Source organism: Sapajus apella, unplaced genomic scaffold (assembly GCF_009761245.1).
Source record: "Sapajus apella isolate SASKATOON/1434 unplaced genomic scaffold, GSC_monkey_1.0 scaffold1, whole genome shotgun sequence".
In the NCBI taxonomy this organism is placed as follows: Eukaryota; Metazoa; Chordata; class Mammalia; order Primates; family Cebidae; genus Sapajus; species Sapajus apella.
In genome coordinates, this window is record NW_022436941.1 from 17,399,882 (window position 1) to 17,416,419 (window position 16,538).

The 16,538-nt window shown below is 39.7% G+C and overlaps 1 protein-coding gene across 2 annotated transcripts in view; it reads right to left on the bottom strand.

The window, feature by feature from the left end:
* PRDM6 (PR/SET domain 6) overlaps positions 1–16,538 on the bottom strand; it is a 100,676-nt gene that overhangs the window by 75,392 nt on the left and 8,746 nt on the right. For both annotated transcript variants that reach the window (XM_032268189.1, XM_032268263.1), the window contains one exon: positions 14,291–14,598. In XM_032268189.1, coding sequence (XP_032124080.1) covers positions 14,291–14,598 — 308 coding nt within the window. The remainder of the gene's footprint in view (positions 1–14,290; positions 14,599–16,538) is intronic.

Consider the following 16,538-nt stretch of genomic DNA (forward strand, 5'->3'; position numbering starts at 1 on the left):
ATGGAGGCCTCAGTTGGGACTTACAAAGTCCCCAAGGTTCACAGATCCAACACATTTAGGAGTGGCAGCATCATTCCAATGTCACCACACTATTGCTTCACAGCCACCATGAAGACAAGAGTAAGGGCTCTTCCCTACATTGTCGGGGGAGGGGAATGAGATGAGGAATCCACAGCTACACCTAACTACATGGTAATGAGCCCACATTTGACCTGCAGATCCAATTCACACAGGTTTACAGAACCACAGACATCTTAGACCTCCTCTAGTCAAAGCTCTGCTTACTCTCACTCCCCAGCAGTCCTCAAGCAGTCTTGTGGATGTAAACAATAGCTACGCACATGCGACTCCTAATTTATTCCTCCAGCGACACCCTGTTCTCTGAGTGCTTCCTAACAGCATCCACCTAGTTCCCATCCAGCACACAGAGTAATCCTTTCAAAGCATAAGTCAACTCATGCTACTACTGCCCACTCAAAATCTATTTCACTCGGAATAAAATGAAGTCTTTCCCACAGTCTAATTCATCTGACCCCAACTACCATTCCCTTATTTCCCACCATGCTCCTCTGAAAACACTGGGCTTTCATCACACTGGCCTCCCCAGGCAGTCACAAGAGTCATTCATTTTTCTATCAGGTGTCCGTCCTCAACTGTTATCTTAATCTTAAACCTGAATGAACAAATTTGACATACAAAAATGCAGGACATCCAGTCAATGTTGAATTCTATATAAAAAATAAAATTTTTAGCATAACTATTTCCCAAATGAGCTTATCAAACTGACTGAGACTACGAGTAATATCAGGAGAGAAGGCAAAAGCTCAACAAGTCTCAAGGGAATACTGGAAGGAAAGTGAATGTAGAAACAATGATGAAGACCTGGAATTAGTTCGAAAGGAATTCTTGGGAGATGTGACTCTAAAATAGTAAAAGAGATGAGCTGACCAGAATAAGATGAGAGTCTTCTGTGTAAAGAAATAGCACAGGCAAAATCACAGCAATGAAAATTAGTGAGACATTGGTAAAGAAACCAAAGTGCTTCTATTAGGAGCTGGCAGAAGAAGCAGAGCAGGGCTTAGAAAGACAGTGGAGTCCCACCAATGAGTGGCTGACACAGGGGCATCTTCCCTTCTGATCCTCGACTCTGCAAATTAGCCATCTATGTTCTCCAGGTCAAGCTCTCTCTCCTTCCCTAATCTTTCCAGCAGGAAGTCACCTCTGCCTCCTCTGTGCACCCCAAAAGCACTTCTTGCACACTACTTCCAACTGGAATTACTCATGATCCTCTACTACTTTACCATCTTTGAAGGCCAGAGTTGGTCTTTTCCGTCCTTGTGACCTGTACAATGCCTCATGCATGGTAGGTTCTCTATAAATGTGTTTCTCTGAATGCTGAGTCTGAACTTTCTAGGATAATAAATATGAAGCTCATGGTCTTGGAACATAATGTAGGCAAACCATGTCAAGGGCCTGAGTCATGGGGTCTCTGTGAAGCTGTGACTGCTGTGTCTGAAAAACCAGTGCAGTGTCCACCTAGAAGAGAAAGCTCACCTCCAGGTCCAGAGGCCAGAGTCAGCTGAATAAAGAAGTCTGTGGCAGAGGCTGGGGCCCCACAATTTTATAGGAGTACAGGCCAGATAGCGAGAAGAGGCAGAAAGCAAAGAGCAGACTGGTGAAGAGCAAGAACTCTACAGTCCACAACACCTACGTGGAAGTCCTATCTTTACTAAATATGGCCTTGGGCAAGTTGCTTATTCTCTCAGTGCCTTCATCTAAAAAGGCTCATCATCTGAAAAATGAGTATAAGAGTCTTTACCTCATTGTGTCATTGTGAGAATAAATTAAAATAACCACTGTAAAACTCTTAGCAGAGTGCCTGGCAGATAGTCTCAGCTTAAGTATGTTAGCTCTCATTATTGCAACCAGATAAAAAGTATTTATTAAGTGCCCTATGTATGCTAGGCACTCTTAGCTGCTGGATATACAAACATTTTTAAAAAGCTTTTACATAGTGATAAATAACATTATGAGCTTGTCAAAATCCATAGACTGTACAACACAGAGTGAACCATAATGTAAATGCTGGACTTCAGTTCATAGTAATGCATCAGTATTGGTTCAGTCCTTGTAACAAATGTACCACACTAATGGAAGATGTGATTAAAAGGAAAAACTAGTGGGGAAGGGATATGACAACTTTCTGCACTAACGTCTTCAATTTCTATGTTAATTCAAAAGGCAACACTGTTTCAGGAAAAGATCCATTTTAACTAATTTTTAACAATCAGCTAAATGTCTAACCATCAGATTGAGATGTTGTTTATGTGAAACATATTTTAAATTGTCAGTCTGTAGTTGTACCACTAATGACTGACTTCATAAATTTAAATTTGCACCATGAAATAAAAGAAGTTTTTTGTTTTATGCTATGCTGTACAAAAACAAAAAACGTCGTTAGAGTAACTCCAAAATATTGGGCTCATAGGTTAAAAAGGACAATGAGAGCACCATAAGTTAAAGATAAGGATGAAGATTGGGGGAGATGTGGGTGCCAGCAGTTAGTGAACTCAATTTGAAACAATGTCAGGCTTTCAAATGGAGATGTTCACATACAACTAAGGATATAAGATTTAAGAGAGATCAGTGCAGGATACTGAATCTGAGAGCATCGCTTCTGGGAAGCAATTGAAACAAGAAGAACAGGTGAGCTCTCTGGGTGTGAGACAGTAAGAACAGAAAACAGGCTGCCTGCTCAGAAAACTTCCATCAACGGCAGTAGTGGGAAGCCGAGAAGGGGAAAAGATCAGCAAATTAGCAGATAAAGTTGGCATATGGAAAATTTACAGACTGCAAATCACAAATGTCATGCAAGGAACATATGGGTTCTCTATATGACATAGGACTGCACTGAAGTGGCTGGCAGGAGAAGTGGAAAGGACAGTGTCGCTGGATGCAGCACTGGTAAGAACGTAGGGACTTAAGGTGTGCTGCAGGTGGTCACATAGCTCAGACCCAGTGAGAGCTGGAACCCAGGCCCTTTGTACATTGCCAAACACCTTCCAGTGGGCCACCTCCTCCTGAAGTACACCTTGATTACTTAGGAGCTAATTACACACAGCAGTTTACACATAATATAAAGCTTTCTGCTGTTTTGGCTGCCTCCTTATCATTAGCCAGTTGGAGTTCTGAAATACAGAAAGATGAAAGTCGTGGGAATTTATTTTGCTGACTGTTAGTGGTTCTTTAATATGTATATCTTTATCTAGCTATCATCTATCTGTATCTGGGGAGGGGGAGGTGATAAGGGAAGAGATTGGAAATGTCCAAAGGAGATTAGCCAAGTGTAGCAGTGATGAAGGCAAGGTAGAGACCAGAATTAACACAGGAATATTAATAGAACTAGATTAAGTGTGGACCTGAAGCAGAGGAGAGGCCAGGTGAGCTCAAGAGTAACAAAGACAAGGGAAGAGGCAAGAAGGGAGGCGAACAATCACAAGGGGCAAAGAAGAGAAAGGAGGAGCCTGGTATTTTGTTTCTTAAAGATAGTGGGACATTTGTTAACAAAACAGATTCCTGAGCCCCAATCCAGGACCCACTGAGTCCAAATCATTTAAGGGCAGGTCCCCAAATTGCACTATGCTAGAGGTTGAGACCTACTGAGTTGTAGGAAAGTCATTGAAACTGTAGATTTTTAAAATTATGGCAAAATAAATACACCTAACACAAAACTTACCACTGTAGCCATTTTTAAATGTACAGTTTAGTACTGTTAAGTCTATTCATATTGTTGTTATGCAACAATCTCCAGAACTTTTTCATCTTGCAAATCTAAAACCCTACACCTAATATATACTATTATTTTTACTGTTAATTTTTTGAATAGCTTTGCTGATGTTTAGCCAGCTATCCTAGATTCAGAGCTGATATTCAGGTCATGGAGCACAGGTATTACTGTGGGCATCTGGGATTATAGGTCAGGGTCTAAGCTGGAATTGTTATGACATATTTTGAACATCACCCCTGCTTAGGTTGCCATAAAAGTAAAAACTCCAGGAACAGCAATAGAAATGGTTAATATTAAATAAATATATATTAAGAAAAATATTAATTTTAGTTAAAAGTTTTGTTCTTTATGACATGTTTTGGCATCTATGTTTATTTTTTCATCTAAAATTTTTAACTGCAGAGTGTCACTTGGAATTCTTGCTTTCAACGGGGTCTACAGTGACACATATTCAGGATTTGCATGATATACTGTTATGTCTGCATTCACAGGTACACATATGGCTGCACACACATTTTTATGGACAATGGCAAATATTCCACTATGTTGATTTGTTGTCATTTAATATTTATGGACAAGTCACAATACACTGGACACAGATGATCTGCTATTCAGAATTCAATATCCAGTGTCAAACATACCTAATGAATTGCTCCTGATTTGAGGTTCGTGGTCAAAAAGACTTCACATGTTAGGGCTTCCTTATGACTTCTCTGGATGTTACTAAGCAATTCTCACATTTTCATCTTGCAAGATGGTTCTTTGTTGTGAGGATTTTCAGTTCACATTTTACTTACTGAGATCATGCACAATTAGGAAATATAAATGTGCCAACGTTTGTAGTCATCCTTGTTGCCCTCCATTAAAAATACAATTTTAAAAATGAGAACCATCCAATGGAGTTTTTTGACATCCATGTTGCATGGTATCCCTTTAGTACATAATTGCTTTTTTTTTTTTTTTGTAAGCATTGCTAAATAAATTTACATTGAAACATTACTTACACTTGATTCTTAGTAAGTAATTAAATCCAAATGATGTATCATGTCTACTGTTAATATTCTTTATATCTATGTGCAGAGTCTACTACAGACAAAGTTTACTATTAAAATCCAACTGAAAAATGGGGGGAAATCTCAATTGTTACACAAAAACCATAAATATTTTCTCTGTAATTTACATAACTATTCAATATTACGCTCCATATGTGGGAAAAAAGAGGTATAAAGAAATTAAGTTGTTTCACTAACATCTTACCACAACTAGATAAATTAATGTCGCCAACTTGCATTTCAAAGAGACTTGGTCTTTTTTTTTGTTAATACCTTCATGTATAAAAAGGAAACAGAAATTTTCTCCTTCCTCTTGTGAGGACCATTATAATCCCCTTATACGCCCCAGAAAGGTTTTGTTTTTATTAAAGACACATGCTATAAAATACATGAAAACATTAGTAGAAGTGTTTTTATAATATCAGAAGGGTCTGTGAATTGTTAATAAAATTTCCCACCAAAAAAAAATATGGAGTAGAGAGGATAAGACTAGACAAAATCTATTCATGGGTGAGCCAAATTTAAACATTTGCTGGAACCCTATGAAAATAGTACCATTGGTTACAATTTCCAAGATGTTTTGAGTATCAAGGAGATAATGAAAATACCTTTAACCAAAACTGTGACTCAATGAAATAAATCTATATTATATTACATAATCAGCTCTCAAATCTTGTTATGAGAACTGTCAACAATGGTTACCACTGCTTTATACCCTTATAGAGTTTGAATTTCTGATCAGCACAATAATTATTTGTAATATAAACATTCATTTCCACGATTTTTAAGCTTCATTTTGAGATTTTCCACTTTGTGGATTATCTGGGTCAAATGTTACATTGCAATTAATTGCAATAAATGGAGATTAAGTGCTTTCCTTAGTAACCCAATATTTTTCAGGACTCTCACCTCCAGAAATTATTTGTGCATTTTTATATCATAGTTAATTTTAATATTAGTTTGGGACAAACACAACAGGTTCCAAAAGCATTGTATTCTATTAATGTATTTAGGAGCTATCTACCATATTGAAGTATATATGGATATCTCATAATTTAATGCTGTTACTTTTGTGATAAATGTTAATATTCCCAGGTGTGCTAACAATATTCAGCTCTTGGTGCTTTACAAGACATTGAAAACATGACTTGATTACATTTAATTTGATTCCAATTAAAAAGCACTTAGGAAGTTTCTACCGAAGTAGATTACGCTGAATGTTTCTATAGAAGACACTTCATTATCTGAGGCAGCTTTAATTTAAAATGACCACAGAGAGTGAAAAACACTGTTCATTTTAATAAAATGGGCTGAATCCCATATCATTATTTCACAATTGCATGCTGTAGATTTTGATTTATTAAATAAATATACAGGGGCATTGGGAAAAGCATGTGTTATACTGAGTACCTCATCACAGTTCACCCAAGTCAGAGCTAACCACACAGCTTTTAAGTCTTAACAGAAACCAGAAATGCTGTGAAAAAAATTTAATTAAAAATGAGGCAACAATATCAAGACACTGAGTGAAAATACTACCTTTTTGCTAAATTTCTAAGTAGTCAGTTTTACAACTAACTAAAAATGCAACCTCTGGACGTCCTGAAATATAACCTTTCCCATTTTAAACAAAGAACTACCTTGAGATCAAATTTCTATGTATTTACAAACAGGTCAAAAATCAGAACAAAAATTGTTTGTTTTCCCAACACTATGTTAAACAATTTTCTAAAGTGTTATTATTTTACAAGCCCCAGTTCGTGTTAAAGTTTTAAAGGGAGAAAAGGATGATTAAAAACAAAAGGATGATTAAAAACAAATGTCTCAAAGTCAGTTATTTTGTACTAAGCATAAACCACATGGCTAGCTTTCATTGGAAAGAGCCCTGCAGATACATTTGGCATACCCATTTCTGTTATTTTAGGAATAAAAGCAGCTCTGTGGTTTGTGGTTAGTGATTGAGCACCAAGTGAACTTGTTGTGTGTATGTTCCTGTATAGGAAAACATGCAGCATTTTGAGCATTTCACACTTGTAACAATGTCTTTATTATGCCTTCCAGAATTAATTGACCTAAAATCCAGTAATTCCACAATATATGTATTGGATAATTAGAACTCTAAGGACCAACAAATAAAACACATTATTGACTTTTAGATCTTCAATCAAACAAATATTTACAGCTGCAATTTGCAAAAATTATTTCCTTTTAAATTGGCATCATATCAAAATCTGTGCTACTGAAGTGAAGCATATCAGTATTATCAATACCCTCCCCCAAAATTATGATTCAAGTCCAAAAACAATGATGCAACCTTTAAAACAATCTGCACCTGCTCTCCCAGCCTAGGTGGGTCTCCTCTGAAGGCAAATGAAATTTCATAATTGTAAGATTCCTTGAAAAGTCCACCTGACCTTGAGACCAAGAACAACAGGGTGGGGGAATAGTGACCTGGTTTAGTGACCAGCAGCTATAGATATCAGAGAATGTGCTTGTTGTCAATGAGCATTGCTGAAATCTGTCTATACCACACTGGAACAATCAATTTTGTAAATGATTGCAATAATCAAGGAAATTGCCTAATTTATAAATCCTTGCATACAGCATTTTAATGGATTCCTCTATTTTAATGCTGATGCCTTTAAAGCTAAATGAATTGTTGTCCAGGCTGTCATTACACAAAATGATAAAAACATTCCATCTGGTGGGGAAACCACATCTCATGGATATTCAGACCCTCAACCCATAATCACTCACTAGTGACTTCCATGAAAGTTTTGCACTGCTGAGCCTTTGGAAGAGCAAAGAGCAGGCTTATTTGTGTCTGGATGTTTGTGGAAATCCCTGTTAACAGTTTTGGAATTTGAACAAATTACCTTTCACCGAGCTGTAATGCACTGGATGTGTCCGCCAGTTTTGACAGCCTCATACCATTGTAGTTGTCTTCTATCTCTTCTTTTCGTCTGTCTAATGTGGTGCCATTTTTTACCACCAAGCCTCAGAGTCAGCAAGCCTGGCCACTCTGAGCTCCCAGATCTTGCATCACATCAACATGGATGATGCTGGATGCACTGAAGCAAACATGTGATGTCCCAACGTTTATGCTCCCACTAACCGGTAAATCTATGGAGTCTACATGGAAATTCAGGCTACACGCTTAGCTCTTTCCCTAAGCCCACCACACATAGATTGCTCTTCTCAGTTAAACCTTGGCCAATTGATTCCAGCCAATAGTGTGCTGTCAGTACTTTACTTACTGCTCAATCTCACTAACCTGACATTTATGGTGCACTGATTGGCCTCTGTCAGTGGTGCTGGTTGTAAATTCACTTTGAAAAGCTTTGTGTTAACAGCCTTCAACCAGGCTCCAAGAAGAGTACGAACAGGCAGCCTGACAATTGCTCGACCTCCTGCCCTTATTACAGTGAGTAAATCAGGGTATGAGCCATTAGGCTGGAGCCTGGGGCCTACACAAAAAGGATTGACATGACGAAAGGTCAACCTCTGTCACACATGTGTAACAATTTGGATAATGGAATTCTGTAACTTATCTGAGTGAGGTGGCAAATGCTTACAAGGAAAAGTATATTCTGCTCTTGCTTCTCTGGCTTTTATGCTAAGTACTTATGCCGAAGTCTGTATTTCTTGTGTAAATATACAAGGAATGTCTGAACTAATGAAATCTTGGAGTATATATGATTCTAAAAAGGAATGAAAGAAAAAGAACGAAGGCGGCAGGCTCATAGCTGTTCTATACATAGGGTTCTTTAGAATAGCAAATGGTTTTTCCCACACTACCAGTGTATTAAGTCCATCTTCTGAGAAGAGAGAATTTGATATTGTAGGCATATTCCCCAGCTGAGTAATATGTAGTTTTTCATATTCAATCACAACAATTTTTAATTCATATTATACTACAACTATAAGTGATTTCTGGGTAATACAATAGATAGTCTCAAATTAAAACTGCTTTAATTTACACAGTGAAATAAGAAGGTTCCCCTGCAGGCTTCTTGGGATCAGTGTTATTATATGACATTTCTATCAGATCACTTGCTGCCAGGCAGTGACTGAGGAAAGCAGGTTTCATTTACCCACTAACCTCTGAGATTCTGATTTCTCTTTTTATACCTTACTTTTAAGTCAGTGTGGGAAAAGAAAAAAAATTACACGGTGTAAGAAAATATACAGTTATGGACCAGTAAATATTTGTAAATTGTTTTCTTCATATTGACAAAATGCTATCAATAAAAGAAGCAATTTGTAAAAACAGATAAACTGAACTAATGAGAAAAACAGTCCTGTGGATGTGGAACTCATCGGTCTTTACAAAATAATTGCAGCTAAAGCACTGTAGTGTCATATGCATGTTGGGATTAAACTTCACTGATATGAGACTGTCCAAAGGGCTGTTAAAATTTTTTTAAAGCAGAATTATTTTGGACTTAGAAAACCAAGGGTGGCACTATGCAGCAGGATACATAAACCAAAAGGAACAGAACTTTAAAGGGACATTTTCAAAGCAACTTAAAGTACTAAGTTTTGACTTTTAACACAATGCTGGAAACCATTCCAAGAGGCGGCAGATGGTTTTACAGTATATGTAAAACTACAAAATGCTCACACTCTATCAAATGGGCACCACTATAAAACACATCCTCAAATCAAATGAGGCAAAGCCAGGGAGATGCACCAGCTGTTACTCTGCATAATTTAAAACATAATCGTAACATTACTATGGTTTATTTTTAAGGAGAAATTATTTGAATTTCACAAATTTGACATATTCAAAACAAAACTGACAGGCAGGCTACTATATTAAATGATAAATTGCTGAAAAACACAATTTTTACTTCAATATAACTGCAACAGCCACATAATTCTATCTCCTAGTGTTTTGGTGAATCACGCCCAAATGAGCCAAACTCTATAAAGCAGAATATGGAGTATATAATTACAGCACTATCACTGGGACAAATTTTAAATTATTGTAATTTAATTGAAAGTGATTAATTTAAAATATTTTTTCAACATCTAAATGCATACAAGTGGGTACAGTACTATATATATGAAATTGAGTCACTGATAGAAACATGATTTCTTTTAAATATGAAATCAATTCATTTTCTTCTAGAACCAACTACCTACGGTGGTTTTGAAATATAAACATTTAGCAATGTGTAATATATTTTTAATATTGGTTTTCATTAATATCTCTTGACCTACGCTAAACAGTAACGATGAAAAATAGACCATTTGCTTAACAGCAAAACTCTTATTAAATCTAAAATATTATGGCACAAAACCAAACCACAAAAAGGCTCACATTATGTTATCCCCCTTGATTTTCTGAAGAAAAATAATGAAGGTTTCCATGTAGTACAAATGAAAATGAGACACTCAAATTTACTCAGGAAAACAGAAGACAGGTTCTGTAGAATTAAAGCCCTTTCTAATATCTTAACTGTAATCCTAACAAGTCACTACATTATTTCAATTAGCAGGATAATTTTTCTAGGGTGAAAATAAGTGCAATTTATTTTGTCATTCTTGCTATAATTTCTTGTCAAGTCAGACACTGAGTTGAAAGGTCTGAGTAATTCTAGCCTATCTTAAACTGTAACTTTATTTTAAACTTCTGTATTTTATTCCAGTAGAATTTTAAGTATACACTGGGTACATTCCTCAGGTCCGGTCATATTAAATTCTGATGTTAAGCAGAAAGAGGAAACCTTGTGCAACTAGATTAATTTATCTCAAGGGAAAGGGGGCACATTAATAATTGAGATAATGTTTTCATAAATGTTGGAATCAAATGTGCCTTTACACTTCTTTGTTAGAAAACACATTAGGATAAAATTATCTCATTCTCATCAATAAGACCTAAATGCTGAGAAAGATTCTGTTTTCTTTGGAAAACATTAAGAAAGATTTTTCTTCATACTATGTTCAAATAGCTAGAAATGTATCATGCATCCAAGTCTTGGAATAAATATATTTAACCAAGGCAAGTGATTGTCTAATGCACCCTGTAATGTTTTGTTTTAAAGTGTCTGAATTTATTATTGTCTTAAAAAACATATTAAAATTCTGATTCTAAAAGAAACTGGCAAAAATAAATGACTAATGATTTGGCTTTTCGCTTGTAATCTTCTTAAACTATAAAAAATAAAAAATTTCCTTGGCTTATTGCAAAAACAAAACAAAATAAAACAATACAAAAAAAAAAAACTTTCTTGGAATTTCCCATAAACACCCAGAAGAGTCAAAAGATATTGAATATAATGAAATGATATTTAACTTTCTTTAAATTGCTGTATTTTGAAGGACTAGGATTATACACAAAAAAAATATTAACTAAAAAGAATGATTGCAGGCTTACAGACCAAACAAGCTCTCCATGAGCTGATGTGTATTAAATATCAAAAAGTCATTTTTCTACAAAGAAAATAGAGCTTTTAATGATTAAAGAGAAGGAGTAACTAAGGTGAATTTGATTGTTTCTGTAATAAGCTTTCATGTATATAATAAGGTACAACCATACTAAAAACAATGAACTGTAAACTGAAACAAAAATCCATCATCTACTTGGAAACAGTGACAGGAAAAGATTAGCAATCCATTTATTGTACTGAAATAAAGATAAGGAATTGTGGTAAGATACATCAGGACCTGAGTATTGAACTTGAAATATAAAGACGTTTCTTCATCAGCAAATGATTTGAAAAAATGTGAGGAAGAGAAATGATTACAGTTGCCTTTTAAAATAAAATAGTCATGATTCAACTCCTTTTAATTTTTTTCAAATACACTTTATGTTGACTTGGTATTCTGGAAGACATCTAAAAGAATAAGTTTGTGAAATGGATAATTATTACATGAGTCATTAAACAATTATTGCCAGACATTTCCTACAGATCTGCAATGTATTCTACTTACTGATTCTAACATAAATAATATGATGACTTTTAAAAATTTCAGAATAAAATTTAGCTTTGAAAGAAAGAACTAGGATTTAAGGAACAATGTAACATTTGGAATCTTGTATTATAAATGTAACAATTCAAACAGCCATGTTTCATAAAAATAAATCACAATGCTTAAAAATTTTTTAAAAACTCATACTTCATATGTTGAAAATCATTATACTAATAAAAATCTGCAACCTATTTTATAAAGTAAGTATTTTATTTTGCAAATGGACATTGGCCATTGGCACTAAGTTACCTGGCCCCAGTTCATCACATTTCACATGATCTTCCAGGAGACTGATACATTTTGTCTGGCCAAGGTTTTAATATCCCTTCAATTCCTTCAATGTATCATTCTAACTGTTGTTACAGATAATTTTTTAAAAAATAGATTATGTCCTGAATTTAAAAATTGGGTCCTATAGATCATCCAAGCATACACCCAGCAAGTCTTTTTTCTAACACAGAACCAACTCTAAGAACCACCCCGGCACACTCAACTCACATGCCCCGAACAATAGGTAAAATTCGCTTTATATGTACTGAAGTAACAAGAAAAAGAAAAACAGTGACTAAATTCCCCAGCCTCTTTACTACAACAAAATTTTAACATCATCAAGTACAAGTAAAGGTAGAAAAGAGAAGTTCCATAGTTCTCAGTGTTGATATACACTATTATAGTCTATACGTGTAGCGGCCACCTGCCAACATCCTAATCATTCAAAGCCTCCTGGGGGGTGGAAAAAACCCAGAATAAATGATGAGGTTTTTTGTTTTTTGTTTTTATGTTTATGTCTTTGTCCCCTGGCACTCTAAAAATGGATAGGCATCAAAGGGCAATATAATAGTGTTCAGTTTTAACATTTTCTGGTAGAGTAAATTTGTACCATTGAACAATTGCTATACAATTTCCTTTAGAAAAATATTGGTGGATTTTAAACTATATTATAATAGAGTTCCTAATAACACCATGGAAACATAAAAAGTACCTAGAAGTGTTTTATAAACTTTAAACCACATTAGAGGTTACAACTAATTAGTCAGAAACAAAAACCAAAATGTTTCAAAACCAGATGCTTTGAGCCAGGGCACTCCAGCAGATAACTATAACGTAGGTAGCTCATTGGCTGCCATGTCCTCATTTTGGGCTGCTGGGCCGTGGACTCATACACTGAGCTCCTTCTCCATCAAAAGAGGCTTTGCAGACACAGGCCTCAGGACCCCATCCCCAATAGTCACAGGAAGGTTCTGGATACCAGATCTGTTTTTCACACAGTTTCTCCAAGGCCTAATATAGCGCTGGCCAGAGTGGGTGCTCACCAAAAATTTGAGTGGATTAATGATTCCCATGAGTTTTATTTAGTGAATATAAGGCAGCTCACAGTGAAAAAGATCATCTTGACAGGCCAGAGAGCCAAGTATGAGAGGCAAACTCTCAAACTCTCACAGAAACAACCCATTAATGGACCCCAGGGGTTCCTGTCAACTTGTCCCCTGCCATTTAAGAAACTTTATTTTCTAGCTAGTTCCATTTTTTTATACCACCTGCCCAGTTAGTCAGATTTACATATTGCTTAAGGGTTTGACTTCTGGCATCTTGTATTACTTAAGCAACTTTCCATGAGTGGAGGTGGCTAAGATTCGTAGAGGGTTGCCTAATGATAAGCATCTATCTCTTCGGGAGTGAACCTCAATAATCTACCATGACGTTTGGGGAGAAATCTCAGGCTGACGTTTTTCAAATAGGTTATTTTAAAATAATTGCATCAGGTAAGATTGTGCCATTAAAGTATTATCCTCAGTTGGGTTACACCATAGTGTTCAGAGTGTTCTCATGTTTTGATTTTCCATCCTGATGAAGATTACATAATTTCCGTTCTTCAGAGAAGCAGGAGAATTTGTGATTTCTAATTCCCAATATAATTGGCTTACTTTGGGCCCTTTGAAAATTGTGAAACATGTAATCTCTCAGGTTCATCACTGACAAAATTGATTTTACCTGAGAAAAGGGGCCAGCCTCTCCTTCCTCTCCTGTATGCTTCTGTTCCTTTCTACTCACTACACAGAAACACACTGGAAGCGCTTGGAATGGGACATAAAGATCACCCAGCTCACCTTCTAATGCCCACCCTCCTCTGCTCCATCTCTTCAGCTGTTTTCTCTTTTTCTCAAAATTCAGAGAGACCAACGGTCAAATCCATTCCAGCTGGAACTGAGGCAGGTTAAGGTGACTCTGACTTCAGACACCTGTAGGCTCTGCTACCCTGGCTGGGTTGCTATTGGGTCAGCCCCAGCTCTGTCAGCCTCCTTACTGCAGGTGCTTTGGACGCTAGGCATCTACAGGACCAGAGAAATCTATTCTCCGCCACCCTCCGGGGACCAAGGGAGGCTCACTTCGCAGTTGCCCCTGCTAAAGGCCAGGTTCCCTGCCGGCCAAGGCTCCTGCTCAGTGGCGAGGCGCTGTGCAGCGGGCCACTTACCTCCCAGAGATGCTGCGTGTTCCTCACGGCGCCCGCCTGCACCTTCTCTGGCGGCAGAAGCACGCCTTGGAAGGGTCCAATCCAGGTGCCCTGTTGAATCCTCTGCGCCGCGCAGATGCCGTAGGCCAGGCCAGGCACGGTGCTGGTGCAGAGGCACACCTCGCGAGGCAGATCCCGCAGCCACTCCGGCAGCTCCGGCGGGGGCGCGGCGGCCGCAGCACTGCTGGTGCCCACGAGCCGGCGCAGCGAGTGCAGTGGCCCGTGCATCGGGCACTCGCCGTTGCGGTTGTCAGCGCACATGTCGCAACCTGCGGAAGACGAGGAGGAGGAAGGGAAGGGAGCGGGTTAGTCCGGCCCCTCTGAGCGGCCCACCTTTGGGTAAACTCCCGAGACAACAGCATCACCACCCGCCCGTGTAAGCCACCTTCGAGGAAGGCTCTGCCCTGGGAGCACCGAAGCGACTCAGAGCAGAAGAAGAGAACCCGCGCGGCTCCCTTGGAATTCGCCACACCCAGATCTGCCTGGTACCGGGTCAGGACTCTAGGCTCCCTAAAAAGCCTTCGGATCTGGGTGCAGAGAGCATCTGCGTTGTCCCTCTCCACGGAACCGACAGCTCCAGGCTTCTCCTTCTTGTTTCAGTCGCTGCATCTCTCCCTCTGTCTCGGTCTCTCTTTCTCTCCCTCTTCCCTTCTGCATCTCGTTGCTTCTGACCCTCTCGCCCACTCCTGAAGTTTCTATCTCGAGTTTCAGGGTGTGTTTATCCTCGTATTACGAAAAAAGTCCGTCTCTTGCCCAATGTGCTATGTGGAAGAGATTCTATCTATAATGGTCGCCTGTGTATTTAGCTTTCCTCTTTTTACAATTACTCGGGAGACGATTTAAAATCGCCAGACAGGGGGCAACCAGTCTGGCGCGGGCGCTACTCGCACTCCCTTCGACCCAGGGACTCAGAGGCTTCCTCGACTGCCTCCCAAACGCCTGCGGGACGGGGCAGAGCACGCCTGCAGCCCAGTGGAGTGAGAGCCGCAGCCCCAGGACTTCAAGGGCGTGCCTGCACTGGGGTCCCTCAAGTGCCCTGTCAGTTCTCCCTCCAGGCAGTCCAGCCAGGCAGGGACAGGTGGGGCGGAGGTGCTGTTCTGGAGGGTTTTGTGTGCACGCTCTTCTTAGACACCTCAAAAAATGAATAGCAAATTTAATTATCAGCATAATGGTTAGATGGAGAAGGCCCCAACTCCTGCCCCGATGGCTGTTCCCCAGGATAAATGCGATTCTGTTGTGCTACATACACTGGGTGAAGCTTCTGATGAAGCTGTCTCTCTCCGACACTCCCCAGAGCAGCCTGCGCGCGAGGGGACCCCCACCCTCCGGGCCGGGCGGTAGTGGGCGCCCAGTATACCTCCACTCGAACTGTGCAGGGGCCGGGCGGCTACGGGTAAAAGAGCCTGCGGCGACTGCGCTGTCGGATCGCAGCGCCCTCCGGGTTATTAATGGGCCTGGAGGAGCCGCTGTGTCTGCGCCTCAGCGCGGCGGGCCTGCCCGGAGAAGGTGGCCTTGGCGCCCGCCGGCGCGGCCCAGCCTCCTTGGCCCAGCTTCCCTGAGGAGCCACGGCGACCCCGCGCAGGTGTCAGTCCTGTGGCACTGGGCCTGACACCTGGCGAGTCCCGCCTGGCGGACACGGTGAAAGCTGGCCACCGGTGGATGCGCCAGCGCCAGGCAGCGGGTGGCCCTCGGGGCACCCGCGCACCTGCCGCTGACCTTGGCCGCAGCCAGGCCCGGTGGATCACCCTGGGTGTGCCCTATCTGCGCTGTAATGGCCGAAACGCCCAAGAAGAAACTTTTGTGTAAGGAACACCTACTCGTAACCCAGCATGGTAAGGGAACCCTCCTTTTTCGATTTGCTTCACAGGAAAGGAGGGCTGACTATGTAAGCAACCTGTCTCACTGGAGGGGGCTCTAGCCCCCTAAGCCTTGGCCTCAGTCAGCAGCTACTCCTCCTCACCTCCCAGGAGAACCTGAAGAATGAGGGCTCCAAGCTTCTCAGAAGTGCCCCAGGACTCTGAGATGGAAAGCAACAACCTGATTCACAAAGTAGAAAAGTGTCCGTGCTGCTGGACCTCCCTCGCACAAAGGCCCTCTTCTGCCCCTCCTCTGCCAGCAACCGAACTAATGTTAAAATTCTTCCAGACTCTGCTTTTGACCCCAGGGCCTGGATGGGAGTATTCTCACACTTATCTATATGTCAACCCCT